Source organism: Notolabrus celidotus, chromosome 18 (assembly GCF_009762535.1).
Source record: "Notolabrus celidotus isolate fNotCel1 chromosome 18, fNotCel1.pri, whole genome shotgun sequence".
NCBI lineage: Eukaryota > Metazoa > Chordata > Actinopteri > Labriformes > Labridae > Notolabrus > Notolabrus celidotus.
The window spans coordinates 18,730,933-18,753,144 of record NC_048289.1 but is presented as its reverse complement, the minus strand read 5'-3'; the positions used below and the strand labels follow the sequence as shown (position 1 = coordinate 18,753,144).

General features: G+C 37.7%; 1 protein-coding gene and 1 long non-coding RNA gene across 4 annotated transcripts; both read left to right on the top strand.

Moving 5' to 3' along the window:
* Positions 1-3,462: 3,462 nt before the first annotated feature.
* Positions 3,463-6,596, top strand: LOC117830127. Of its 2 annotated transcripts, none has more exons than XR_004634731.1 (4): positions 3,463-3,595; positions 5,884-5,966; positions 6,169-6,282; positions 6,413-6,596. It is a non-coding gene; the product is annotated as an uncharacterized LOC117830127 (long non-coding RNA). The 2 variants fall into 2 exon arrangements; XR_004634732.1 differs by lacking the exon at positions 3,463-3,595 and adding an exon at positions 5,682-5,791.
* A 3,373-nt stretch (positions 6,597-9,969) lies between these two features.
* LOC117830452 (ras-related protein Rab-5C-like) lies at positions 9,970-17,077 on the top strand. 2 transcript variants are annotated; one of them, XM_034708587.1, is made up of 6 exons: positions 9,970-10,135; positions 12,080-12,434; positions 13,873-14,024; positions 14,375-14,497; positions 14,628-14,721; positions 16,127-17,077. In XM_034708587.1, exons 2-6 carry the CDS (start codon positions 12,266-12,268, stop codon positions 16,249-16,251), a joined length of 663 nt encoding a protein of 220 aa, XP_034564478.1. In that variant the 5' UTR covers positions 9,970-10,135; positions 12,080-12,265; the 3' UTR covers positions 16,252-17,077. The 2 variants fall into 2 exon arrangements, with proteins under 2 accessions (XP_034564478.1, XP_034564479.1); XM_034708588.1 differs by lacking the exon at positions 9,970-10,135 and adding an exon at positions 10,220-10,316.
* Positions 17,078-22,212: the final 5,135 nt, after the last annotated feature.

The window sequence follows — 22,212 nt, the reverse complement described above, 5'->3', positions numbered from 1 at the left end:
GCCAGGCCCACCATCACAGAGCTACTCTGCTTTGGCCCCCCTCCCACTAAATGTGGACTACAGATTTTTTTTTGAACTACTAGTTTGGTGTTGGCAAGCTGGTTCAGGGTTCAAATTCCGTCTGGGACTACCCTGAGTAGAGCAAGAATGTTCTGGCTTTCCTGATTCATGATTTTGAACTAGCAGAATGTTCATGAGAGTCAATAAGTAAACAAAGTATGTGTGCTGGCACAATGGTTAGCAGTGCTGCCTGCCAGCCAGCTGGGTAAGGGATCAAATTCAGGCCAAGGCCTTTCCTGTGTAGAGCTGGGATGTTTCTGCTTTCCTCACAGGCATGTGGTCCAACAAGTGGTAATGAACTGTGTTTCTAAAGCACTTTCATACGTCTTCCACTCAAAGTGCTTTTACATTACATGCCACTTTCACCCATTCACACCACATTCAAACACTGATGGCAGAGGCTGCTATGTCCTTGAGAAAAAGGGGAGTGAAAGGTGAGGATTGGTGAGAACGAGTAAGAAAAAGAGAGGAACAAGAAAGAACACAAGAAAAATACGCTTCGACCCTGAGAGGGTAGCGGTCGCTCTGACAAGATGTAATCTGGTTACTTTGGGATAGAGCACACTGGCAAGTAAATATATTTCAATCAGGAGAGACACAATTTGAAGATTAAATGTTATTTATATAACTTAATGAACAATGAGAATTGACAGAAATCTTTGACGTAAAGACTATGGGGATAATTTTGTGAGCGTAGGATGTGTGAATTTGGCAGCAGACGAAATCCCCCTAGAGTCCGGACACTGGTGGTGGTGGTTGATGAATCCTAGGAATTGAAAACTTGCAGAGACCAGGTGGAAATGGGGAGGTGGAGGGGTGCGCACCATCAATGCAAGAAGGAACTAGCTGGAGAGAGAGACACATTTAAAAAGACAGCAGAAAGGTGATAGGCTGACGATAAGGGCGTGCCACTGAGCTATTGGATGACAGCCGCCTCTGATTAACCAATGAGAGCTCCGGAGCATGCAGCTGGAAGCGGGTGAGCTATTGAACGAGGGAGAGGAGAGTTAAACAACTGCTGTGATTGCTTTATAGTCTTCCTGTCTGAACTTTCGCTAGAGCTACATATCACGATATGTCATCCAAAGACAGGTTGAGAGAAAAATCTGATGAAAGAAAAACAAAAGACACATTTTCAGATGTTTTGCTAGTAAGCAGCAATACGCTTGGCGCTTTAGCCCTGACCAGACTCTTATTTTGAAAGGCTAGTTGCACTTCCTCCCTGAGATCAATTTAGTTTTGTTATAAAACTTTTTTTTGTGTTATATTTTCTGACTATTTTGCCATGACAGTTCACTTTCCTGTAAGTCAACATTTCCCACTGTGGCACAATTTTTAAGTTGCAGATCTGTCAAAGCTGACATGGCTCTACGTGTCTTGTTTTTGAGGTTATGGTAAGTTATTTAGGTGAGTGTGTTTCCTGTACATGAGTGTCTTAAGAGTGTTTTGTTCTTTATTGACTGCGCAATAAAAGTGGGTCACAAGGAAGTCAAAGTGTCAAAGCTCGGGTATACTTCATCAGGTGAGGTATCTCAAATATATCTCAAACATTTTCATATATGTAGAATATGTGAATTTGAAAAACACCTTGACACATCAAGCGTCTGATCTCACATTTGTTTACTTCTTTTGGTTCAGATCCGTGTGTGCATAGCTTGTGAAAACATGAAGGCCGTGATTCTCGCCCTTCTTGTGTTGTTGGTAGTCCACAGAGGTACCTGGAGTCATATAGTCTTCTGACTCAAATCTAAATGAATTCATGCATGGATAAAATGTGTTTTGTGTTTTTTCAGGTGAAGCCTTGGAGTGTTACTGCGGAGGAATAATGCACTGTTTAAACCCTGTGGAGACATGCTACAGATCAAACAACGTCTGTGCAAGTGTGGTCATTTATTCTGGAACCAGTAAGTGTTTCACAAGGCTGGTAAGAATCAAAATATATTTCTGGTAGTGATAAAAACAAACACACTTTTCTCTCTTTCCATGTCTTTTAGCTTTCACTCACTTCAAGGGTTGCATGAAATTAAAAAACTGCATCATGATGAATCGTCCGGGGATATCATCTGCAACTTGCTGCAGGACCAATGAGTGCAACAGATAAACAAAAGTCATCATCATGCCCGCCAGCTGATAAATTGATATTCTGCTTGTATTTGCTTTTGAACATCCTGCCTTCAGAGCTTGTTTTTTTCACTTTCCATGACTTCCATTACAGTTTATCAGTTGTCCATTTTATATTTCAGTTTGAATCTTTGCTGTCTGACTATGTTTTCTTGTGTCTCTATTTTTCTTTGTTTTTTGTTTGGAGATTTTGTCTTTTATGTCCATAATTGAGTGCTGCTGCCTGTCCTGGTAAGGGCACTTTGAACAAGACATTTTTTTAATCTCAAAGGCTCCACCTAGGACCAGTTTACTGAAGTGTACGTTATAAGCTTTACAGGTCTTGTTCACATGGAATGGGACAAAATGATATGCAAAGTACAAAATCTTACTCTGTCTCAACAACTCTACAGATCAAAAGAAACAATCCTGAGAGATTCAGTTTAAAGCTCCTGTGAGGCAACTTCCTTTTAGTGTTGGTTTGGCGCCCCCTGTGGACAAAGTTAGACCTCTTTTTTTTTTTAAAACATATGTTTTACTGATTTTCAAATTTTAAAGGGTATTTACAGAGTGTATAAAAACTTACAGAAAACACATAACACCCCCACTCCCCATATGTTGTCAGAATATAACACATATAAAACATATCAAGAAGAAGTAAAAAATAAATAAATAAATAAATAAATAAATAAATAAGAGCAACGCTTAAATTGTACATTTTCAGAAAATTCTTGACAAAACCTTAAAATAGATAAAATGACTGAAAATAATAATGATAATAAATAACAATAATAGCACATAAAAAACTAAAATGTAGCAAAAAAAAAATCCTCACATCATAAATATAGAACATGTCATTCACTTCATCACATCATAATTCCAGCACTTCCTTAATGTCAACACTTTTAATAAAATTAAAAAATGTCTCCCATATCAAAGTTAGACCTCTTGTCTACCACTGATTTTCTTCCTTAATATCTGCCGTGGAAAAGTTACAAAGGGGTGTTTCCTGTCATGAGTTACCTTCATTAAGTTTTGTTCATAGTTCTTCCTGTGTTATAGGCAGTCTTTTTCCCTATGTTTCATTGTTTGTTGTTTGTGTTCTTGTATTCCTCGTGTACTGTATATGTTTTCACTTGTATTTCAGTCTCCAGTGTTTCCTGTTTTACCTTGGATCACTTGTTCCTTCTGTGTCTGGTTTAGTTTTACCTCTTGCCCTTGTGTGCTTGCCTCCTGTTTGATTACACTCATTAGTTTCACCTGCGTCTTTCGTCACACCTGTGTTGACCTGTGTGTCTTTAGTTTCCTTGTTTTCCTCTTTCCTGTTATCTCATTGAATATACCTCCTGAGTTTGCATCTTTATCTTCCAGTGTTTTTCATGCCCTCTGGTGCTTCTAGTGTGGATTTTCAGTTGGACTTTGGATTTTGATTTATGTAAGTTTCTGTTTATCTACTGGCTTTTCCTTATTAAATCCTTTTTATTCATTCCTGCACTTTGGGTCCTCCTCATTTTGTTTTTATCAAACGTGACAGTTACCTTTACCTTGTTGTAATAGAAATTGACTTAACTTGCAGTCATCCCATATTAGCAAGTGGTGCTATGTTAACAAAAACAAAGACTGCTGTGCTTAAAAGTCACTACAATTTTGGGTTGTCTTGGTTATTATCATTTTCTGTTGAATCCATTAAATCTTGTGCGGAAGAGCACGTCTGTGTTGTGTCTGAAAATAGTGCACAAACACATGGGGCTTTCTGGTCGCAAAGTAAAGTGCAGAAAAAAGTCTCCGAGTGTACACCTAAACTGAGATGACTGCGTGGGTTGATGTATCTTAGAATTAGCTAAATTACGTGGCAGAATCGGCCCCATCTGCAGATAACTGTAGCCTAGCTTGCATGAAGTTTCTCTGGGCAGTTTCTCATTAAATGGGCTGAGCTGACCGGCATCCATTGTGGCTAGCACTATTACAAGTGACAAATGGTCCAGGCAACCCCACTTAAAAAAAACTGAAATATCCCTTTAAATTTCTCTGAGTGCATTATTACAGAAAATCTTCATCTCTCAATAATGCAAATTCAGAAACAATTTTAACCAATCTTTAAATGTTGGAGCAGCTGGTTGTAACCACTTCCTAGTCCAGGCTTTCTTCCCTGCAACAAGTAACGTTCTCCTCAAGTATTTGTCGGCTGTAGATTGAATCTTCAGTGCTATAGCGCCTGAAAATATTGTCAGAATATTGACTGGAACAGAGATTTGACACACAGTTTCTAAACACTTCATGCCAGTTAGACGTACGTTCTGAGCAGTCCCAACATAACCTCCAACCAGTAAGGATCTACATCTAATACTGGCCTTCAAATACTTGACTTATGTATTTAGAAGCTGTTTTGATGCTCATATTTCTGTTCATAATGTAATTTAAAATGCATAACTTGACTTTATCCTGCACATTGGAATGTTTTATTGAGCCAATTTGACCTTTTTTAACTAATGTTGAAGCTTTTATTCCACCACTGCTTAATAAAGTATTCAAATTAGGTTCAAATGACTAAAAGAAATCAACAAATACAATGACAAAGATAGAACAGACTGGTTGAATTTCTATGTTTCACATATTACATAATCACAGCTATAATCCAACAATAGGATGATTACACAAAGCTAAATAAGATTTGCATAAAGTGAGATGCAGGGAGAGGTACAGTGTAATGAGCCCTAGAAAAAGATGCATACACAAGCACAAAATCACTTTATTGCAGGGCTCAACATCCTGCTCTGAGGCCCGCATGTGGAGAGGGTACCACTAAATCTAATAAAAACTGTCTTCTTAGAGTTTGTTTAATTGTATGGTGCTTCTACTTTTCTGCTTTAGATCTTCATGTTTCAGTTTCTCCGCCTGGCTTCATAAAAATGAACCTTTTCCAACATTTCTCAAAGCTTCTTCCCACATGAACACCAACTGCTCAAATTTCTGAAATATCAACCTTCTGTTTTTATCATGTTGCATCACTTTTAAATTTCTTGTACAGATTTTTTATGTTTGTTTGTTTTGTTCTCATCATGCAGTCTCATTTTGGCATTAGTGTTCCCTGTGCAACAAAAAAAAATAGTTTGGCTATAATTTCAAATGTCACTGTGACTCGTGAAGCTGGGCCTTGTTTATTTTTAAAGCTCTTTTCTGATTTGTTACAATCGGTTGTTTTTATTGCAGTGAAAAGAGTAAGAGTGAAATAAACAGAGCACTTGTCAAAAAGAGGAATTTCTGATTTGGTGGTGTTTCAACATTGCCCACTTCCCTCCAGATGTTGCCATATTACACTTGTTGGGAAACTATTTGTGTCCAGTTCAACTGAGTTTTGTGATTTGATTTCATAATGCAGGATGAAACGTCCAGTTTGATTGCTCAGACTATTCATAGCCCATTGGTTCAATTTTATGCAACATTATCAGGAAGTTCACAGTGTTTCAATCAGCGGGGCCATGGTGGGTTTTTCCAGCATTAGTGAACATAGTAAACAAATGTAGGGTTAATGACAGACTGGATTGGCATTGATTGCACAACCAGTCTAGATAAAAAAGGACTCAGCCTGGCAGCACAGCACACTTTCAGCTCCTGCAGCACATTTTACCAGGTAGGCTATACCTTAAGGCTTTTAATCTGTGGCTCATGACTGTGCTTCCATAAAAAATAGGAAGTTTTATTTGTGTTTTTTCCTTCATATAGAAATTGGTGTGCAGACACAGAACAGTGAAACAACATGAAGACTGTGATTGCCGCTCTTCTGATGTCACTGGTTATCAGCCAGGGTGAGTCAAAGTACTGAAAAATAAAAAAAATGCAAACATTTTAACTTAAATAAGATGAAATCCTCCTCTGTACAAGTAGAGCGGATCAAAACTCTTATTTTAATACTATTCTTTGCAATCTGACTGCTTTATAAAAGTTTAAAAATTGAAAATATATTGCTAGTTTGAATAAGCCTACATCATTATTTTCCTTCTTTATAAGGTGAATCCTTAAGGTGTAAGTGTGCAGGCCCCGCACGGCCCTGTGACAGTCCTATCGAGACCTGCCCAGCTTCTCATACTTTCTGTGGCAACGTTCAGATTCCACCTGGTTCCAGTAAGTAAAGTGTGCTCCTTTCATTTACTGTATGGCTGTAAAGTACAAAAATAATCAGTGAGTCATTGCTTTGATTGAACCTCGAACACGTTGCCTGACAATCTCTTCTTCTTTTGTTTTGTTTTCACAGCTGATTACTTCTTCCAGGGTTGCATGGAACCAAGGGAGTGCACAGGAATGAATAATGATATAGTTAAGACCACTTGCTGCTCCTATGATATGTGCAACGCAAACAATGTTGCACTTGACAAATGAATAATCTTCTCTGTGTTGTGTGCTGTAGCATTGTCTTAATAAAGTTCAGTCACTTGCAACTTTCCCCTCTCTGGCTCTTTATATTGGCTTTTTTTGTCTTGCATATTTCCAAAACAATATAAATCTAGTTGTTTGATTTTTCATTTAACCCTCCTGTTATGTTGCGGGTCAAATTGACCCTTTTTAAAGTTAAAAAGAATAAAAATGTTAAAAGTAATTTTCAGTATGAAACTTTTTCTGCTTGGCTTAATGGGTGAAATGAACATATAAAATGAAAATGGTTGATTTCACATATTTTCAACCCCCCTTTCATTTATAGATATAGATATTGTCTGTGGGTAAATTTGACCCGGCAGTCAAGGTGAGGCTAAAAGGGGTAAGAAGTGTCAAATACTAGTTGTTTCTTTGCAACTGTGTGACATATTTCCTCCCAATCCTACACACACGCACACACACACACACACCCTTTTATTTAACTGAATTTCCCCTCAGGATAAATAAAGTATTTCTGATTCTGATTCTGATTTTAACGTGAATTTTCATTAAAACGAGTGCGATATCCTCATTAAACCATGATCTGTGAGAATTAAAGAACACTATTGCACTGAATATTGATTTAAATGCTTATTAATGGAGTTAATAATGAGATTAAATAGATGTTTATTGGGATTTTGGGGGTTCTGACACTTTTTGATAATTGAATATGCCCCGGGTCAAATTGACCCAGGGACATTATTGCTGTTACTGAGAAACAAACATAACAGGAGGGATAAAAGTGTTACACAGAACAGAGCTTCTACCAAGAAAAAAAAGTCTACCTGACTGGTAAAAATCAAGTTTTACTGAGAGAAAGTGACACAGTTTAAAATCAAATATGGTTACAATGTAATCTCACTGGCCAATCATCACCTCGGACCAGGAATAATCACACTTTTAAGACAACCTATTTATGTTTTCTACTCAACTATTAGTTTATCATTGTAAAAAAAAATACTGTTTACATGTCTTTCTTTGAATTTTACTGTTCTCTATGTTATTGCGCCATCTTGTGGCACATTAGCTGCTGAACTCAGTGATAAAATATATGTTCAGTAGATTTTTCTTCATCAGATGTTAGAGCTGTAAATACTGAAGATAAACTGTATATCAACAATGCAATCATTGGATTATAAAACTTTGTCAGAAGCCTTACACCAAAACAGCTTACAAGGAGAAAAGAAAGCATGTGAAACCCATACTGTCTCATGCCACAAAGTGTATGGTTAGCCTTAATATATAGTCTATAAACTCTACATTGAGGATACAATTCTGAGATAACAAGTTTAAAGTCATTATATTATGTTGTTATTAATTGTGTTGTGATACAATTAATATTATGTCATACCCATTCTGATCACCCCCCCAGAATGCTTAAACATGATTGGCTATTACCTTATCAGAGGTGGGACTTGTGTTAAAATCAGCTATTGCAAGGCTGTGTTGGTTCTATTGCAGTGTGATTTATCTGCTAGTCATATTGCCAGTTTGCGGTCCCACTACATGCTCTGCTTGTTTGTTCACAGGAAACTATGACGACTCCTGGCGTATAATCTTATTTTATTATGTGAGAGTTGCAGCTGATAAATATTGAGCAGCAGTTGATCATACTGCAGTTTTTGCAAGAAGAAATGAGAGGAGAGTCAGATGTATGGTGATTCTTAAAATGTTGTAAATGCAGGAAATGCAATGCTACCCAGCAGACCAATCACAGGGCTTGCAGTCTGCTACATTTTGAGTGTATTTCTATTTTTAAGAGGTGCAAGTCAGGCTACATGTGTAGGCTTCTGAATGGGTACAGGGCTAAACAGACCTATGGGGTATGGTAAGGTGTAGTTTCAACACAGGGGTATAACCAGGCTTTAATCTCAGTATCTGTACTTTACTTGAGTATTATTTTTTGGGGTACTTATTACTTTTACTCCACTACATTAAGAAGACAATTATTGTACTTTTTACTCCACTACATTTCTATCAGTGCTCCAGTTACTCAATAATTTTACTTTAAAGTCAGCTTATGAATTTCCTTCTCTTTTCTGAAATCTGATCCCTAAGACAGTAAAATGTGTTTATGTAGTTCTGTTTGTTTCAGTGGTTTAGTCATACCTGTATATTGTGCATCTCCACGGTTGAACGTGGAGCAAACACAGAGCAAATTTCACTCAGATCAGGCAGTTCATTTAGAGGTGGTAATGATGGCTATAATTCTCCACCTGAGCCCCCATCGTCATATCTTCAGCCCGTGTTTGAGGTTTTTGAAATGAAGAATAATACGTACCATTTGAAATGTTCACCTTGTGTCCCACTCTGACCAAACATACACAAATTCACTGTCCAACCTGAGAAAGCGTGCTGAGCTACATAACATTTGCTTCATTCCAGATGAACATTTCAAAGTTGTCTGTGCTTGGAGTAACTTAGTTTCTGGTTTTATTCCATGGTATACAGGGGGGCACTGCTTGCACCGTAAATGAGTGAGGAAGAAAATTTGAAGATAATAGGAAAAAGAAAATTATTTTATCTAATGATATTTGGGGTTAAATTGAGGAGTAATAACAGTACACATTTAAAAGCTTGTGATTCACTTTTGGTTTTTTAAAAAATGGTTTCCAATCAGTTCTTGAAGTCCATAAGTGTTCATGAGTTAATTATTTTTGTTTTGTTTCCGTTGTTTTCTTTACACTTTGGAAGCTTTTAGCTTGATTAGTTAAAAAATGTAGGCTAAGCTTCAATAAGCATTTTGCTTCTGCATTTAGGTGTATATGATGTGATTGTTGGTGGAGTTGGCTACAATAAAAGGGGCACTAGCTGAAATCTTGCCTAGGGCAACAAGTCGGTTAGGGCCGGCTCTGATGGTATAGTTTGTAGAGATTTCAGGTAATGTTTTCTAGATAAACATGATGTAACAGAACGTACTCCTATGTATTCTTGACTGCACTCATGCTTTGTGAAAATAAAACGTTTTGAGATTTTTTTAAAAGTACTTTGAACACTTAAGTATTTTTAAAAGCAAATACGTCAGTACTTTAACTAAAGTAATAATTTGACAGAGCACTTTCACTTGTATTGGAGTAATATTTGACCTTAAGTATCTATACTTTGACTTAAGTAATGTAGCTGTGTACTTTGTCCACAACTGATTACGACTTTGTTCTTATAACATTCTTACAATAACAACTTTTTTTTTTTATATTTACTTTTATTCCTTTACTTAAAACTTATATTGTAACTTTGCTGTCGAAATCTCAGTTTTCTGTTGTTATTATATGGCCCTCATACTCCGTCGTCACAAATAATATGAACCTAATATTGTTCTTAGTGTGGCATTGCGTTGCTCGCAAGCTGATTGGCTCTACTCTGACAACCCACTATCCGACTCTGTGATTGGCTATGACACGACGTCACATGACGTACGAATCCAGGAAGTGTTTTGGTTACACAAGGCGGAAGCGTACAATTTACAAAACCTAAAAGTGTTTCGGAGGAAAACAGTGTTAGCGACAAACAACACGTTGACGAGTCACGATTCCCTGAACGGGGTGGATATTGTTGTACGCTGCTGGTGAGGACAACACCGTGTTACGTGTTCCATTTTAGTGTTTGTTCCAGTTAGCCCGAGATTAGCAATGCTAACTCGTCTCGCCGTTATAGCAGATGAGCGTTAGCCTCGAAGCTAACACACAGCTGGTTCTGTTTTTTTTTTCTAGCTGTGCGGTCAAAGTTAATGTCGGCAGGTTGAGCAGGTTTGTGATGTAATCAGTTAGTTTGGAGATTGTCACTGTTGTGTTTTAAGTTCAGGTAACTATAAAGCATCCACTTATTGTTTATTAGCTTGTGTTGTTGTCTTCGAAGAGGTGGTACTTAAAAAAAACAAGCGAGGTAATGTGATAAAAGCTGAAGTGAAGTCAGTCTACAAGACACTTTACAATCATGCTAAGTGTCAACATTCATAAGGCTGTTTTTCTTTCTCTATTTTTTCTTTTTTATGTTTTTATTTGGAATCACGAGTTCACAATTGTACAAATTACATTTGTTACTTGTCATCTATAGTGATCCACCTTGTTTTTTAATGTTACAAGACAGAACTCAATAAAGATAAAAACAACAACAACAAAAAAAGATCAATGACAGAACATGGGGTGTCTGTTTAACAAGAAAGTAATACATAAATACAAATACTTTGATACACAGAAGTAAGTTTGAATACCTTAACCCTCCTGTTATGTTGCGGGTCAAATTGACCCATTTTAATGTTCAAAATGCTAAAAAAAAAAAAAAGTATTAAAAGTATTATTTCACATTTCTAATGTCACAGTGGATGAAAAGTCGGTGGCATTCAGAGGTTCCTTCCATCTTAGGTAATATATGCCTTCCAAACCAGCTAAATACAGCATATAAATCTGGGCTGCATGTGACAGAAGAGGTGTCTCTTGTTAATTTATCAACATCACTACATAAAAAAAAAAATCTACATTTAAAATACAAGAAACAAAAATGTATGTCATGTTAAACTAATGTATTTATATTTAGGGCTTTTCGATGTACATTAAAACAAGTTTTAACATGAATTTCATAAAAAACGAGTGAGTTATTCTCATTGAACCAAAAATCTGTGAGAATTAAAGAACACCATAGCACTAAATATTGATTTAAATGGTTAGTTATAGAGTTAATAATGATATTTAAAAATTGTTTATTGTTTTTTGGGGGGGGTTCTGACACTTTTGGATCATTAAATATGCCCCGGGTCAAGTTGGCCCAGGAATATTATTGCTGTCCCAGAGAAACGAACATAACAGGAGGGTTAGATAAAAGAAGGTCTTTTTTTTGTAGAAATATAAGACATCCACTTACTCCACACTTCCTCAAAATTGTCTTTCTGAAGCTTCAAAGAAAAGGTAATCCATCCCATTTTAAAAATGTCATAAATTATATCATACCAGTCATCCATAGATGGTGGGGCAGGTTTAAGCCTGCTTCTGGTTATTGCTTTCCTGGCAGGTATACTCAATATTCCAAATAAATACATACATTTTCTATTATTGGATGTGTGGAGGTGTCCAACAAAGAGCTGGTCCCAACTAAAAATCACATTTGTATCAAACACCTCCCTTAATTCTTTATGTATATCAAACCAAAAAAGGGTGTATTTTGGGACGGGACCAAAACAGGTGATAATGATTTGCTTGCTGACTGCCACAATTCCTCCAACAGCTGGAAGAACCTGTGTGGTGTAATTTCTGAAGTAGTGTTATAAAATATCTGCTAAGACACTTCCATCCTAAAAAACCTTCTTTCTCAATTTTAACTTCTTTCAGGTATTTACAGCAAGTGTTTTGCTGCCTGGGTTATAACGTCTTACATCTACATGTCTGTCGATGAATAATAAGAGTCACTTTTATTTGAAAGCAGATCCACAAGATGAAAATGTCTGTTACTTCATCATTTGTTTGTGTTATTATACACCAATGTAAATCTAATGGTTTCCTGTCCTATTATCTTTCAGGTAGACCTGGTCATTCCTCCACTGTCATCACAATCTGGTTCATCCTAGTAGGAGTTTGGTTTCCGACCTTGCTCACCACCAGTGCCTGTCTGACACAGCTCCCATCTCTACCCCCCTGGCCTGCACGTACCTGTAGATCCAGCACACCTCAAGCCTCCTCATCTGTAACAGTCTCTGTCTCTGTAAATGGCTGGACGTGGTGGAGGATCAACAAGGCCTAATGGTGCCGCAGCAGCAAATAAAATCTGCCAGTTTAAACTGGTGCTGCTGGGAGAGTCAGCGGTGGGCAAATCCAGCTTGGTGCTGCGATTTGTCAAAGGCCAGTTTCATGAATTCCAGGAGAGCACAATCGGGGGTAAGAGACATAAAGTGGTTCTGGGCTTTGAATGTGTGATGTCAGTTTAATAGGGGATGCAGGTGACTCCTTGTTTTATTAAAATGCAGCAGTACTAATGCTGAAACAGCAGTAGGGAAATATATGTTAAGATAAGAGATAATCCTTTATTCGTCCCACAACGGGGAAATTTAAGTGTTACAGCAGCAAAAGGCGTTTTTCCACCGCAGGAACTTTATTCCGGAACTAGGGACTTTACCCCTGAACTACATACGTTTCGACCAGAGGAACCAGGGTCTAAATTCAGTTCAGGGGTAGATAATCTCCCCACTGAAAAGCCCCTGCTTGGGGGGTAGTACTTTTCAAAGGTCCTGGGACTTTTAGTTGAACGTAACGGTGTTTGTGGAGTTTACACAGTTGTTGAAACACAGAGGGAGTTTCTGGGAATGCAGACTAGTTTAGTTTTCTATTAAGATTTCAAAATATTATTTTATATAATTTTTTTTCTCCATACGTCACTGGCCTGATTTGCACAATCTACCTAAAAGACCCCAGAACTCTTGGTCAAAATGCACCTAAAGTAGACAGTGCAAAACAGTATAAATCGAACAAGATATATATGTAGAAATATAAATTATTAAAAGTTATTAGCAATTAAAATTAAAGAAGTAGAAATAAACATATCTTACGACGTATATACACAACTAAATATTTATAAAACCAGTGACGCGGTCAAAAATGTGCACAGACTTGTAGCATAGTATGAAACAATGTACAGAACTGAGAAGATGAGTAGACATATTGCACATGTAAGAAAAGATGGATGGGTAGTTATTGCACAATAATAATAATAATAATATGTTGTTGTTGTTTACATATCTTCATTGACAAAATCCAGCCAAAGTTCTGAAATGTTGCCTTAAAAGCCTAAATACAGTCATTTAGAAACCACAGAATTGAAGTTCAAATCGACAAGACAGTTGATGCCATGTTTAATGTTTTTATGCTATATGTTGCAAACAGAAGTAGGTGATCACATAATAGTAATGAGGTTCAAATTTAGCCTCAGGGCAGGAGCAGTTCACTGAATAAAACACTGAACACACAGATGTTTTAGCCATTACTTTTAGAGTTGTTACATGTCTAGTTTAACAAGTAAATTATTGCACTAACTGTGAAAAGTTATTTGTTTTAGTTTCCACTATATACTAAATTTCAACACATTTAACCAATCTTGATTGTGGTTTAAAATAATATTTTCCTCCACGAATTCTACTCTCATAGCCCGTCTCAGCATGTCTGAAAGTCCTACACAGGCATGACATTTTTGTCTGAGTTACAAATGAGCATTAATCAGTTTTCAAGCATTCACTCACTGCATATATGAACAGACTCTTTAAGTGTGAAAGACCCTCTTATACTGTTATTCCACTAATCTTTGTTGTCCACCTCTCTTCAGCTGCCTTCCTCACTCAGACCGTCTGTTTGGACGACACCACTGTGAAGTTTGAGATCTGGGACACAGCAGGTCAGGAGCGCTACCACAGTCTGGCTCCAATGTACTACAGAGGCGCTCAGGCTGCCATCGTGGTCTACGACATCACCAACACAGTAAGTTCCACCTGTTGGGGAACCAACAGGAGTGGTAGACTGGACACAACAGAAAGTGAAATGTTAATTTTTTCATTTCCAGTTGTTTCTTTATTGAGATTTAACAGCAGGTAATTGTGTATTAGAATGTCTTATGAAGGTGTTATGTGTAATTAGAGCTCTAGGATACAAGGTTCTCTCTTAAAGTTTACATCTGACCTAAAATTCAACCTGTAGATGTTCAGGTCTTGGTTAATTTCCTATGCATTTAAACCAAAGTGTGCACTTTAAAGCAAAAGTGTTCCTCCAATGTGGTCTATAGTAGTTGTGGGGAAGTATTGCCATAGAGATAACACTTGCTGCTTGACTAGGATACTTTCACACGAGCTAAGAACTGGGTGAAGGAGCTGCAGAGACAAGCCAGTCCCAACATAGTGATCGCTCTGGCTGGAAACAAGGCGGACATCGCAAACAAGAGAGCTGTAGACCTCCAGGTACGACAAAATCTTAAATTCACATCACATGTACAGCTAAATGATTAAATACCTTAAATGTATTGCATTATAAAATTGTTTGCTATATGTCAGTGTAATAACTTTTGGTATATCTATATTTTGTGTTTAGGAGGCACAAACATACGCTGATGACAACAGTCTACTCTTCATGGAGACTTCAGCCAAGACTGCCATGAATGTCAATGAAATTTTCATGGCTATTGGTAAGTGCATCATTCAGTCTGATCTTTCTTTCCACTGCTTCCAAATTTCTCCTCCCCCTCTCATTTCTGCAGGAAAGTTTATAATACACAAATTGAATAAAAGAGCACTTGCACAGCTTTCCAGAGCTGAATTGAATTCAATAGGCACTGTTGTAGAACCTTTACTGACTAAGACAGCTGATGAACAACTTAAATTACCTTGTGGGTCACGGTGCAAAATTGTTTGAGCTGCGTTCTTAAACATCTGATCAGTGCATTGTAGGGCTGTCAAAATTGCTCCAAAATGACGTTTGAATATTCGCTCTAAAAAAAAACCATGGGTTCGAACCCTTTGAATATCTATATTTGCGAATTATTTCAATAACAGGTGGACGAACTAATACAAGGAGACATAACTACTTGTATAGGTATTTTTATTTCAGATTTAACATGCCTAAAACATACCTACACGTTATAAAACAAGTAAATGACCTAATGGCCTATACCGTAACACTTTTAAGACTGTAGACCTCTCGCTCGCGTCCCCCCCTTCATTCATTGATTGAAGCAAATATTATTAACATTAATTGAAGGTAAAGTTAAAAACGAAAAAGTAGTCCAGTTACATTCTTGGCTCTAGTATAAAAAACAAACAAAACAAACTTCATTTTATCCCAGTGTCACTGATTGTCGGGCTATTTTAGTCCACTGTCAGTGTCGGGTCTTAGGCCTGACAGGTTATTTGCCACATGACGGTCCACATGTGAAGAGGTCAGTGCCGATCTCTTTTTATTCACTATATTCCCAGCGGAGTAATCCGGGGGCAGAAAGATATCTCTCTGCCATGTGCTTCACGCTGCGCATGTGTGACTCCTGTGACCTGTCCATGACCCGTCACGCAGTGCGCCCACTCGCAAAGCAGCCGCTGATGTGTTTTTTTTTCCACAGTTGAATATTAATTTTCACAATCGAATCTCCGTTTTTTTTATATTCAAATTTAGAATATTGGTTAACAGCCCTAGTGAATTGTTGCACATCAGTGCGCTCAACGTAAAGACTTGCCATCAAATGACAGGTCCTGAAACCAGACAGTTCCCTCAGATAAGATCTGAAAAAGTTACTTGTCTCTATGAGTTTTCAAGTTGAGAGAACAATGCGATGCTTTCATGTTTATTTCAGTTGGATAGCAAGCCTTACGGACAAACTGAATTACAGTAAATACTGTATTTGCAGGCACTTAAATGTTTAAACATAAAAGGTAACCTTTTGCTTACAAGCTGTGCCCTCCTGTTGTCTTCTTTGACTGTTCATTTTCTAATGTACAGAGTGAATTGAGTATATTGAAGTGGGAATGCTCTCTCAGCATTTCCCCTTGTTGTGATACCTGTTGCAAGTTGATTAAACCTTGTTAATTCTGCCCCTGTAGCGAAGAAGCTGCCCAAGAACGAAGCTCAGGGAGGGGCCGGAGCAGGCGGACGGACCAGAACCGGGGTGGATCTACAGGAAGCGGCTCCCCAGGGCCGCAGCTCGTGCTGCAGCTCGGGCAATTAGCAAGTACAACACAATGAACTTAGTGAGCGAGCCCTGAACATTGATTTAAGGACATCACGTAGCTAAAAACAAAAAAAAAACACAGAGAGGCAGGAGAGGGCAGAGCCACTCGCCACCCCTGCACTTAAAACTGAGATTACAGATGAGATTATCTGGATCCTCTTTGATTAAAGGAACATTTTTTTAAAAAGAATCATAAGCTAGAGGGAATTCCCAAGATCCCTCACTACTTCTCTTCTGTCTTTCCCCCACCCCCTGTATATCTATCTACCTCCCTGCTCATCTTCAGCCTGTCTCAGATGATTAAATAGTCTTAAGTGATTTATTCTGGAGGGTGATGCTGAGGTTGTTTGCTGTCCCCTCTACGAGTGTGTGTCGGTGTTATGTATGTGTATGTATATAGTACATATGCATACATGTCAATTGGCAGTATCCTTTTCTACTCTTGTCATTTCCCTCTACATTGATCAACAGTATGACAAATACCCAACTACTAATACGGGAAATTGCAAACGGCAGAATCAGCGTCACAGTTTCTTGTCGTATTGCAGTTTGAGATCAGAGCATTTTTGTTCTTTAACGGGACCTAAACATGCCGCAGTTATTAAGAAAAGCCCCCAGACTCTGCTCACTCAAAGCAGGTCATGATTCCATAGGCTACACATCTGAAGACGTCTCTGAACTGTGCGACAAATGCAGTCGTTTGCATTCATCGTGTTCCCATACCTGTAACACCAGAGAGTTGTTAGCCTTTTTTAAAAAACAATAAATGTGAAAATAACTTGTAAATCTAAAAAAAAAAAAAGAATAAATAACATGCAAGATTTGTTTTGTTCTACTTGCTTTGGAGTGGTTTGGTTTTCACGTGAACTCTGTTTTTTTATATTTCTGGCAACATATTCTGTGATGTACAACAACTTCCAACCACTAGATGGCAGCATCACATCTCAATGCAGACTCATCCGAAGCATCTGAGGCATATATAGCATTTCAGCTAGTTTACATATGAAGAGTTCATTTGCAAAAACAGTTAACTCACTTTTGAAAAATTTAAAAAATGTTTCAAAAAACGTATTTTTTCTAATACTACCTTGATTAATGGCATGATCAATCAACTGAGGTTGGCTGGCTTTGACTGAGTCAAAATTACTTTAGTATCAGAAATATCTTGAAAATGTAACTTTATTAGGAATCTGAATAAAAAGAAATGTTTTTGGAAAATTTATAAAAAATTAGTTATCTGTTTTTGCAAATGAACTCTTCAAAAATAACAAAATTACTCACATTTGAACACAGGATGCACAAAGAAGGTTAAATGATAAGATGATTTTACATAAATCTTCAATAATTTAGTTAAGATTGGACTTCAATGTTATTTTCAAGCTAAAATGCCTAATGCTGAATGCATTACTGTGTCTGTTTGTGTTTGTCTAATAGGGTGTTTAAGTTAAGGTAGGTATGAAGTGTTCCTCATAATTCAGTGGCTTTATATATTCATTACACACTTCATTTTCCCACATACCCACCTGTGTGTATACGTGAAAGCAAACAGTATGCAGATATTCTCTGCAAAAAGCCATTACTGCCGTCTTGAAGAGGAATAGCACGGTATGAGTATGCTTCATTAGTACTCACCTGATTATTCTACAGCTCACTTAAAGCGAGGTTTCACTGGGTTAATGCAGTAGCTCACTTTGTTGTGATGAACACTGACCTTTAAATAGAGGTACCTAAGGCTCTTTGAGGTTTGAGGATAAATAAAATGTCTAATCAGTGAAGTGGAATCTGTGCAGAGAAGGTTTTAGAGCCTGTAAAGCATTTGCATTTTATAACAAGGACTTCAACAGGAAATTGTTAAAATGCAGTGAACATACAGGCGCCTTTATGGGTTTATTAGCTAGTGCTAATTAAATCTAGAGCAGATGACCCGTAATGTTTAGGGTTATTTTAAAGGCAAACTGAGTCGTTCTTATTTTGGTCTAGTCCTCACTTGTGGTGGTTCAATCAATCAATCAGACTTTATTTATAAAGCGCTTTTCATACAATGGCATTGTAACACAAAGTGTTGTAAATAAAAACAACCTAAAATAAAATAAATCAAGAAAAAGATCGCACCCCCAGTCCTGACCCCAAACCCACCCGACAATCCTAAGGTTAAGAACACAATATATGCAACAATAGTAATAAAAACAATTTAAAAAAATTAAAAACAATAAAAAAATAAGTTGCTGGATGAACTGAGGAAACGCTCTCATGATATCTTAATGAGGAAACAATGGAGGTAAATTAAGATTTTAAAAACTTTGGTTGGGAACTTGTATGGTCAAATATTGATATTCCAGAGTACTTTCAGGGTGAGTTATGGTGGATTGAGGTGATCTGAAACTTGTTTGCAAAATTTTTTTGCAGGTAGGTTTCCATCAAAAGTCAGCACAATTTTTTTTTTTAAATGTCCATATATTCTGTAAAAGAAAATGCTGTTAAATACATGTTTCCATCCATGGTCTAAATACGTGTCTAGTAAGGTGTCATTAATCATTGCAGACATAGAAAGAAAGGATAAAAATAAATACTTAAGGGACTACCATTCAAACCTCAACAGATGGAAAATGTGTAGAAACACAATGAAGAATAATCTTTATGCTCCTTTTGTGTTACAGTTAGAGGATTGTCAAAGTGTCGACTGTATGTAGGTCCAATATCTACCTTTCCCACTGTTCTCTCTCTCTAGTGAAATGGAGGCTTCAGTGGACATTCAGAGTAAAAGTGTGCAGGATCGAGTGGGTGATTGCAAGCACTTTATAGCTGCTCCCCTCTCCGGCATCAACAAAGGTCCAGTCTGGAGTTAAGGGTCGACTGATATGGTTTTTCAGGTTCAATACTGATGCTGATTATTCGTAGTTCATGGGACCAATAACCGATATTTGGAACTGATATGTATTCTACAGCAAACATGCAAACTTTCTGTCAAAAATTAGAGTATAGATTATGACAAACTCCAACACAAGACTTGTTTAAATGTTGGATCAAAACTTAAACTTGCAGCATCATTCACAGGAGATGACCAGCACACCTTACCGCACACAGTTTTGAGACATCTAGCAATTCAGAAAGTATTGTGGGCGGGACATCTGGTGAGACAGATGAGGGAAAACAGACCCAGAGGGAAAGAAACACTGGCAGCAAAACTAAAGTAGCTCACTTTAATTGATTGATTTTATCTGCGATAGGTAAAATAAAACGGCAATATAGATGAGATAGCCAAATGCTGAATTATCGGTCAACTCCTACAAGAGACGGTGTTTGATTTGTTCATTCTGAGCTACTGTCAAGTCATCATGATGCAAAATGGCGCACTCTCTGAGACTCCCTCCAATTTTAGACATAAAGATCACAAGGTACGGTAAAGTGTAAAACACAGGTCTTATTTTCAGGTGATTATACATGAATTAATATGGCATTACATTAATGCCAATAGATTCCCCTTTATTGGTGGGTATCCCCTTTAAATGTGGGGAGATTTATCAATGTAGTAACACTTTCACTGTATAACAAGTCTTTATGTGTACCTCCTAAAAGGAAAATATTTCTTCATTCAAGCCCAACTGACAGATCCAAGCATCAAGTCCAGTACAAGATGCCTTGTACAGACACCAGAAGACTTACCATAAACATATCAGTCTGCTGAAAGGAGTCGGGGTAATTTGACGTTGTTTTTATCCTTTTCACATATGCACTCTTGATAATTTCCAGAAAATTTCAGGACAGCCTAGCCTGACATTTTCCAAAGTTGCTTATTCACACATGACCCTCACAGCAGGACATTTTCCAAGTCAGACAGGAGGAGGGGTCAAGACTTGTCATAAAAATGGCTCAGTCTGCGGTTGTCATCCTGAAGTGATTACAAGATATCCAAGATACAAGGTAAGGCAGAATTTAATACTTTTTTGACAGTTATTTTGCCTTTATATGAATGCTACATGTAAATCCAGTCCACAGTATAAGAGGGGGAAAGCACTAATCCAAAACACAACAAAATGAAACTCATCATGAAGCACTCCAAAGATCTGTATTTAGAACACTGGAGAAACCAAACAAAGACCCAAAGTAGGATGAATTGTTATTTGACCCTAAACCGTGATTCTAAATTATCTGAATATCTGTACAGTGTCAGAGATACAAAACAAAGACGTATCCTGACCAAATACAGGCTGAGTGACCACCAGCTAGCTGTAGTGACAGGGAGACACGGGCAGACATGGCTGCCCAGAGAGGAGCGTCTATGTGCTCACTGCTCTACAGGGGACATAGAGACAGAGATGCACTTCCTCCTCCACTGCAGCAAGTTGTCTTAACTAAGAGATTCCCACTACAGGGACATTACTAAAATGGTAACAAACTTCCCAACATTAACCCCAGAAGAGAAACTGTCAGTTCTCCTGGGGGAAGGGTCAGCAGCTCCTCTGGCTGCTAAATATGTGTCTGCCTGTCACAGCCTGAGGGACGCACCATCCCATAATATTTGATTATAGGTGAAGGCTTTATGAGCATATCGCATCAAGTGAGGACATTGAGATATGCTGTATGGGTGACACCATTGTTTTAATGCGTATAAAATATGTAATATATATAATATGTAATGAATATATACGTAATGTATGTGTATAAATCGTATGTGCTTTGGCAACAACATGTCTTTGTTCATGTAAAGCATATAAAGCAAATTGAATTGCATTGAAAGAGCATTCTAGAGAGAGTTTAATGCATGTGTGAATAGAGCTTTTATTTACTGTTGGAAAAGGGAAAAAAGGCAGGTACAACAGAAAAGGCGGGAGAGACAAAAAAGGTAGGCTATGACAGAAAAGTCTACAAAGTTGAAGATAGGGAACAAAGTGGAAGGATCAAAGTATGGATATGATTCATGAAGTCCTTGTTCCACATCACCCTCAGTGATAATGTTTACCCCTTTTTAGCAGATGAAACGCAGCAATTTTTAAACCAATATAATCATTTCAAATCAATGTTTGGTTGAAAATTATTACCATTGAAAGGAAGTGTTTAGGCTTTCCAGAGTTTCTCCACTTTTCAAAAAGCACATTAAAGACTATCCGGTTGGTCTGACCTCCATGTAAACATGTAAAACACAGTATATGGAGTAAACCAGCCATTAAGCTGACAGTCTCGCTATTGTGGTGGTGATGCCTCAGACCTAAAATTAAATTCAAATTTTGAAGCCATTTCAGCGCTTACACACACACATAGGCACACCCTCACCTCGGAGACAGGCAGCTTCTCTGCCAAAAAGCAAATGGCCGCTTGGTTCACAGTAAATGATTTCTCATTTGTTGAGCTGTCAATCAAGACGTGCTCTGTTGAAAAAAGGAGCTAATTTCATACTTGGCTTCTATGAATCATAATGGTGAGAGGGAGGCAGAAATTTTGAGTGAAGGAGATTTTTATAATAAAATAAATCTCCCCCCCCCCCCCCCCCAAAAAAAAAAAAAAAACCACTGATGCAGCCTCCATGCTTTTATGTTAATTTATTCTCTTTCTTAATCATAAAAAATCAGAACCAGGTAGAAGGAATAAAAAAGCTCTGGTATGGGTTGGTTGCCATATCAACAAGGCTTTTTTGGATTCTCACCCCCCCAAAAAAGCAACTCGCCCCATTTACAGCGTAGGTTTAAACAGACAGAAAACAGTCAAGTAATTTCTAAATGCTTGCTCTGATGGATTCCTTCTATCTTCCTGGACAGACAGAAATGTCATTAAATACCAAGGGCACAGGGACACGGTATCTGGACTGCATTCTGTGCTTTGAGATTTCTGTTGATAGCGCTAGCACGACTGACGCGGTACATTAATTGTCTCTTATCTAAAATGAAACATCTAGCTGTGTGTTGCTGCCAGATAGCATGGCAGCGTGGAAGGAACCACAAGCACACTAAACCCCAGTTGAAA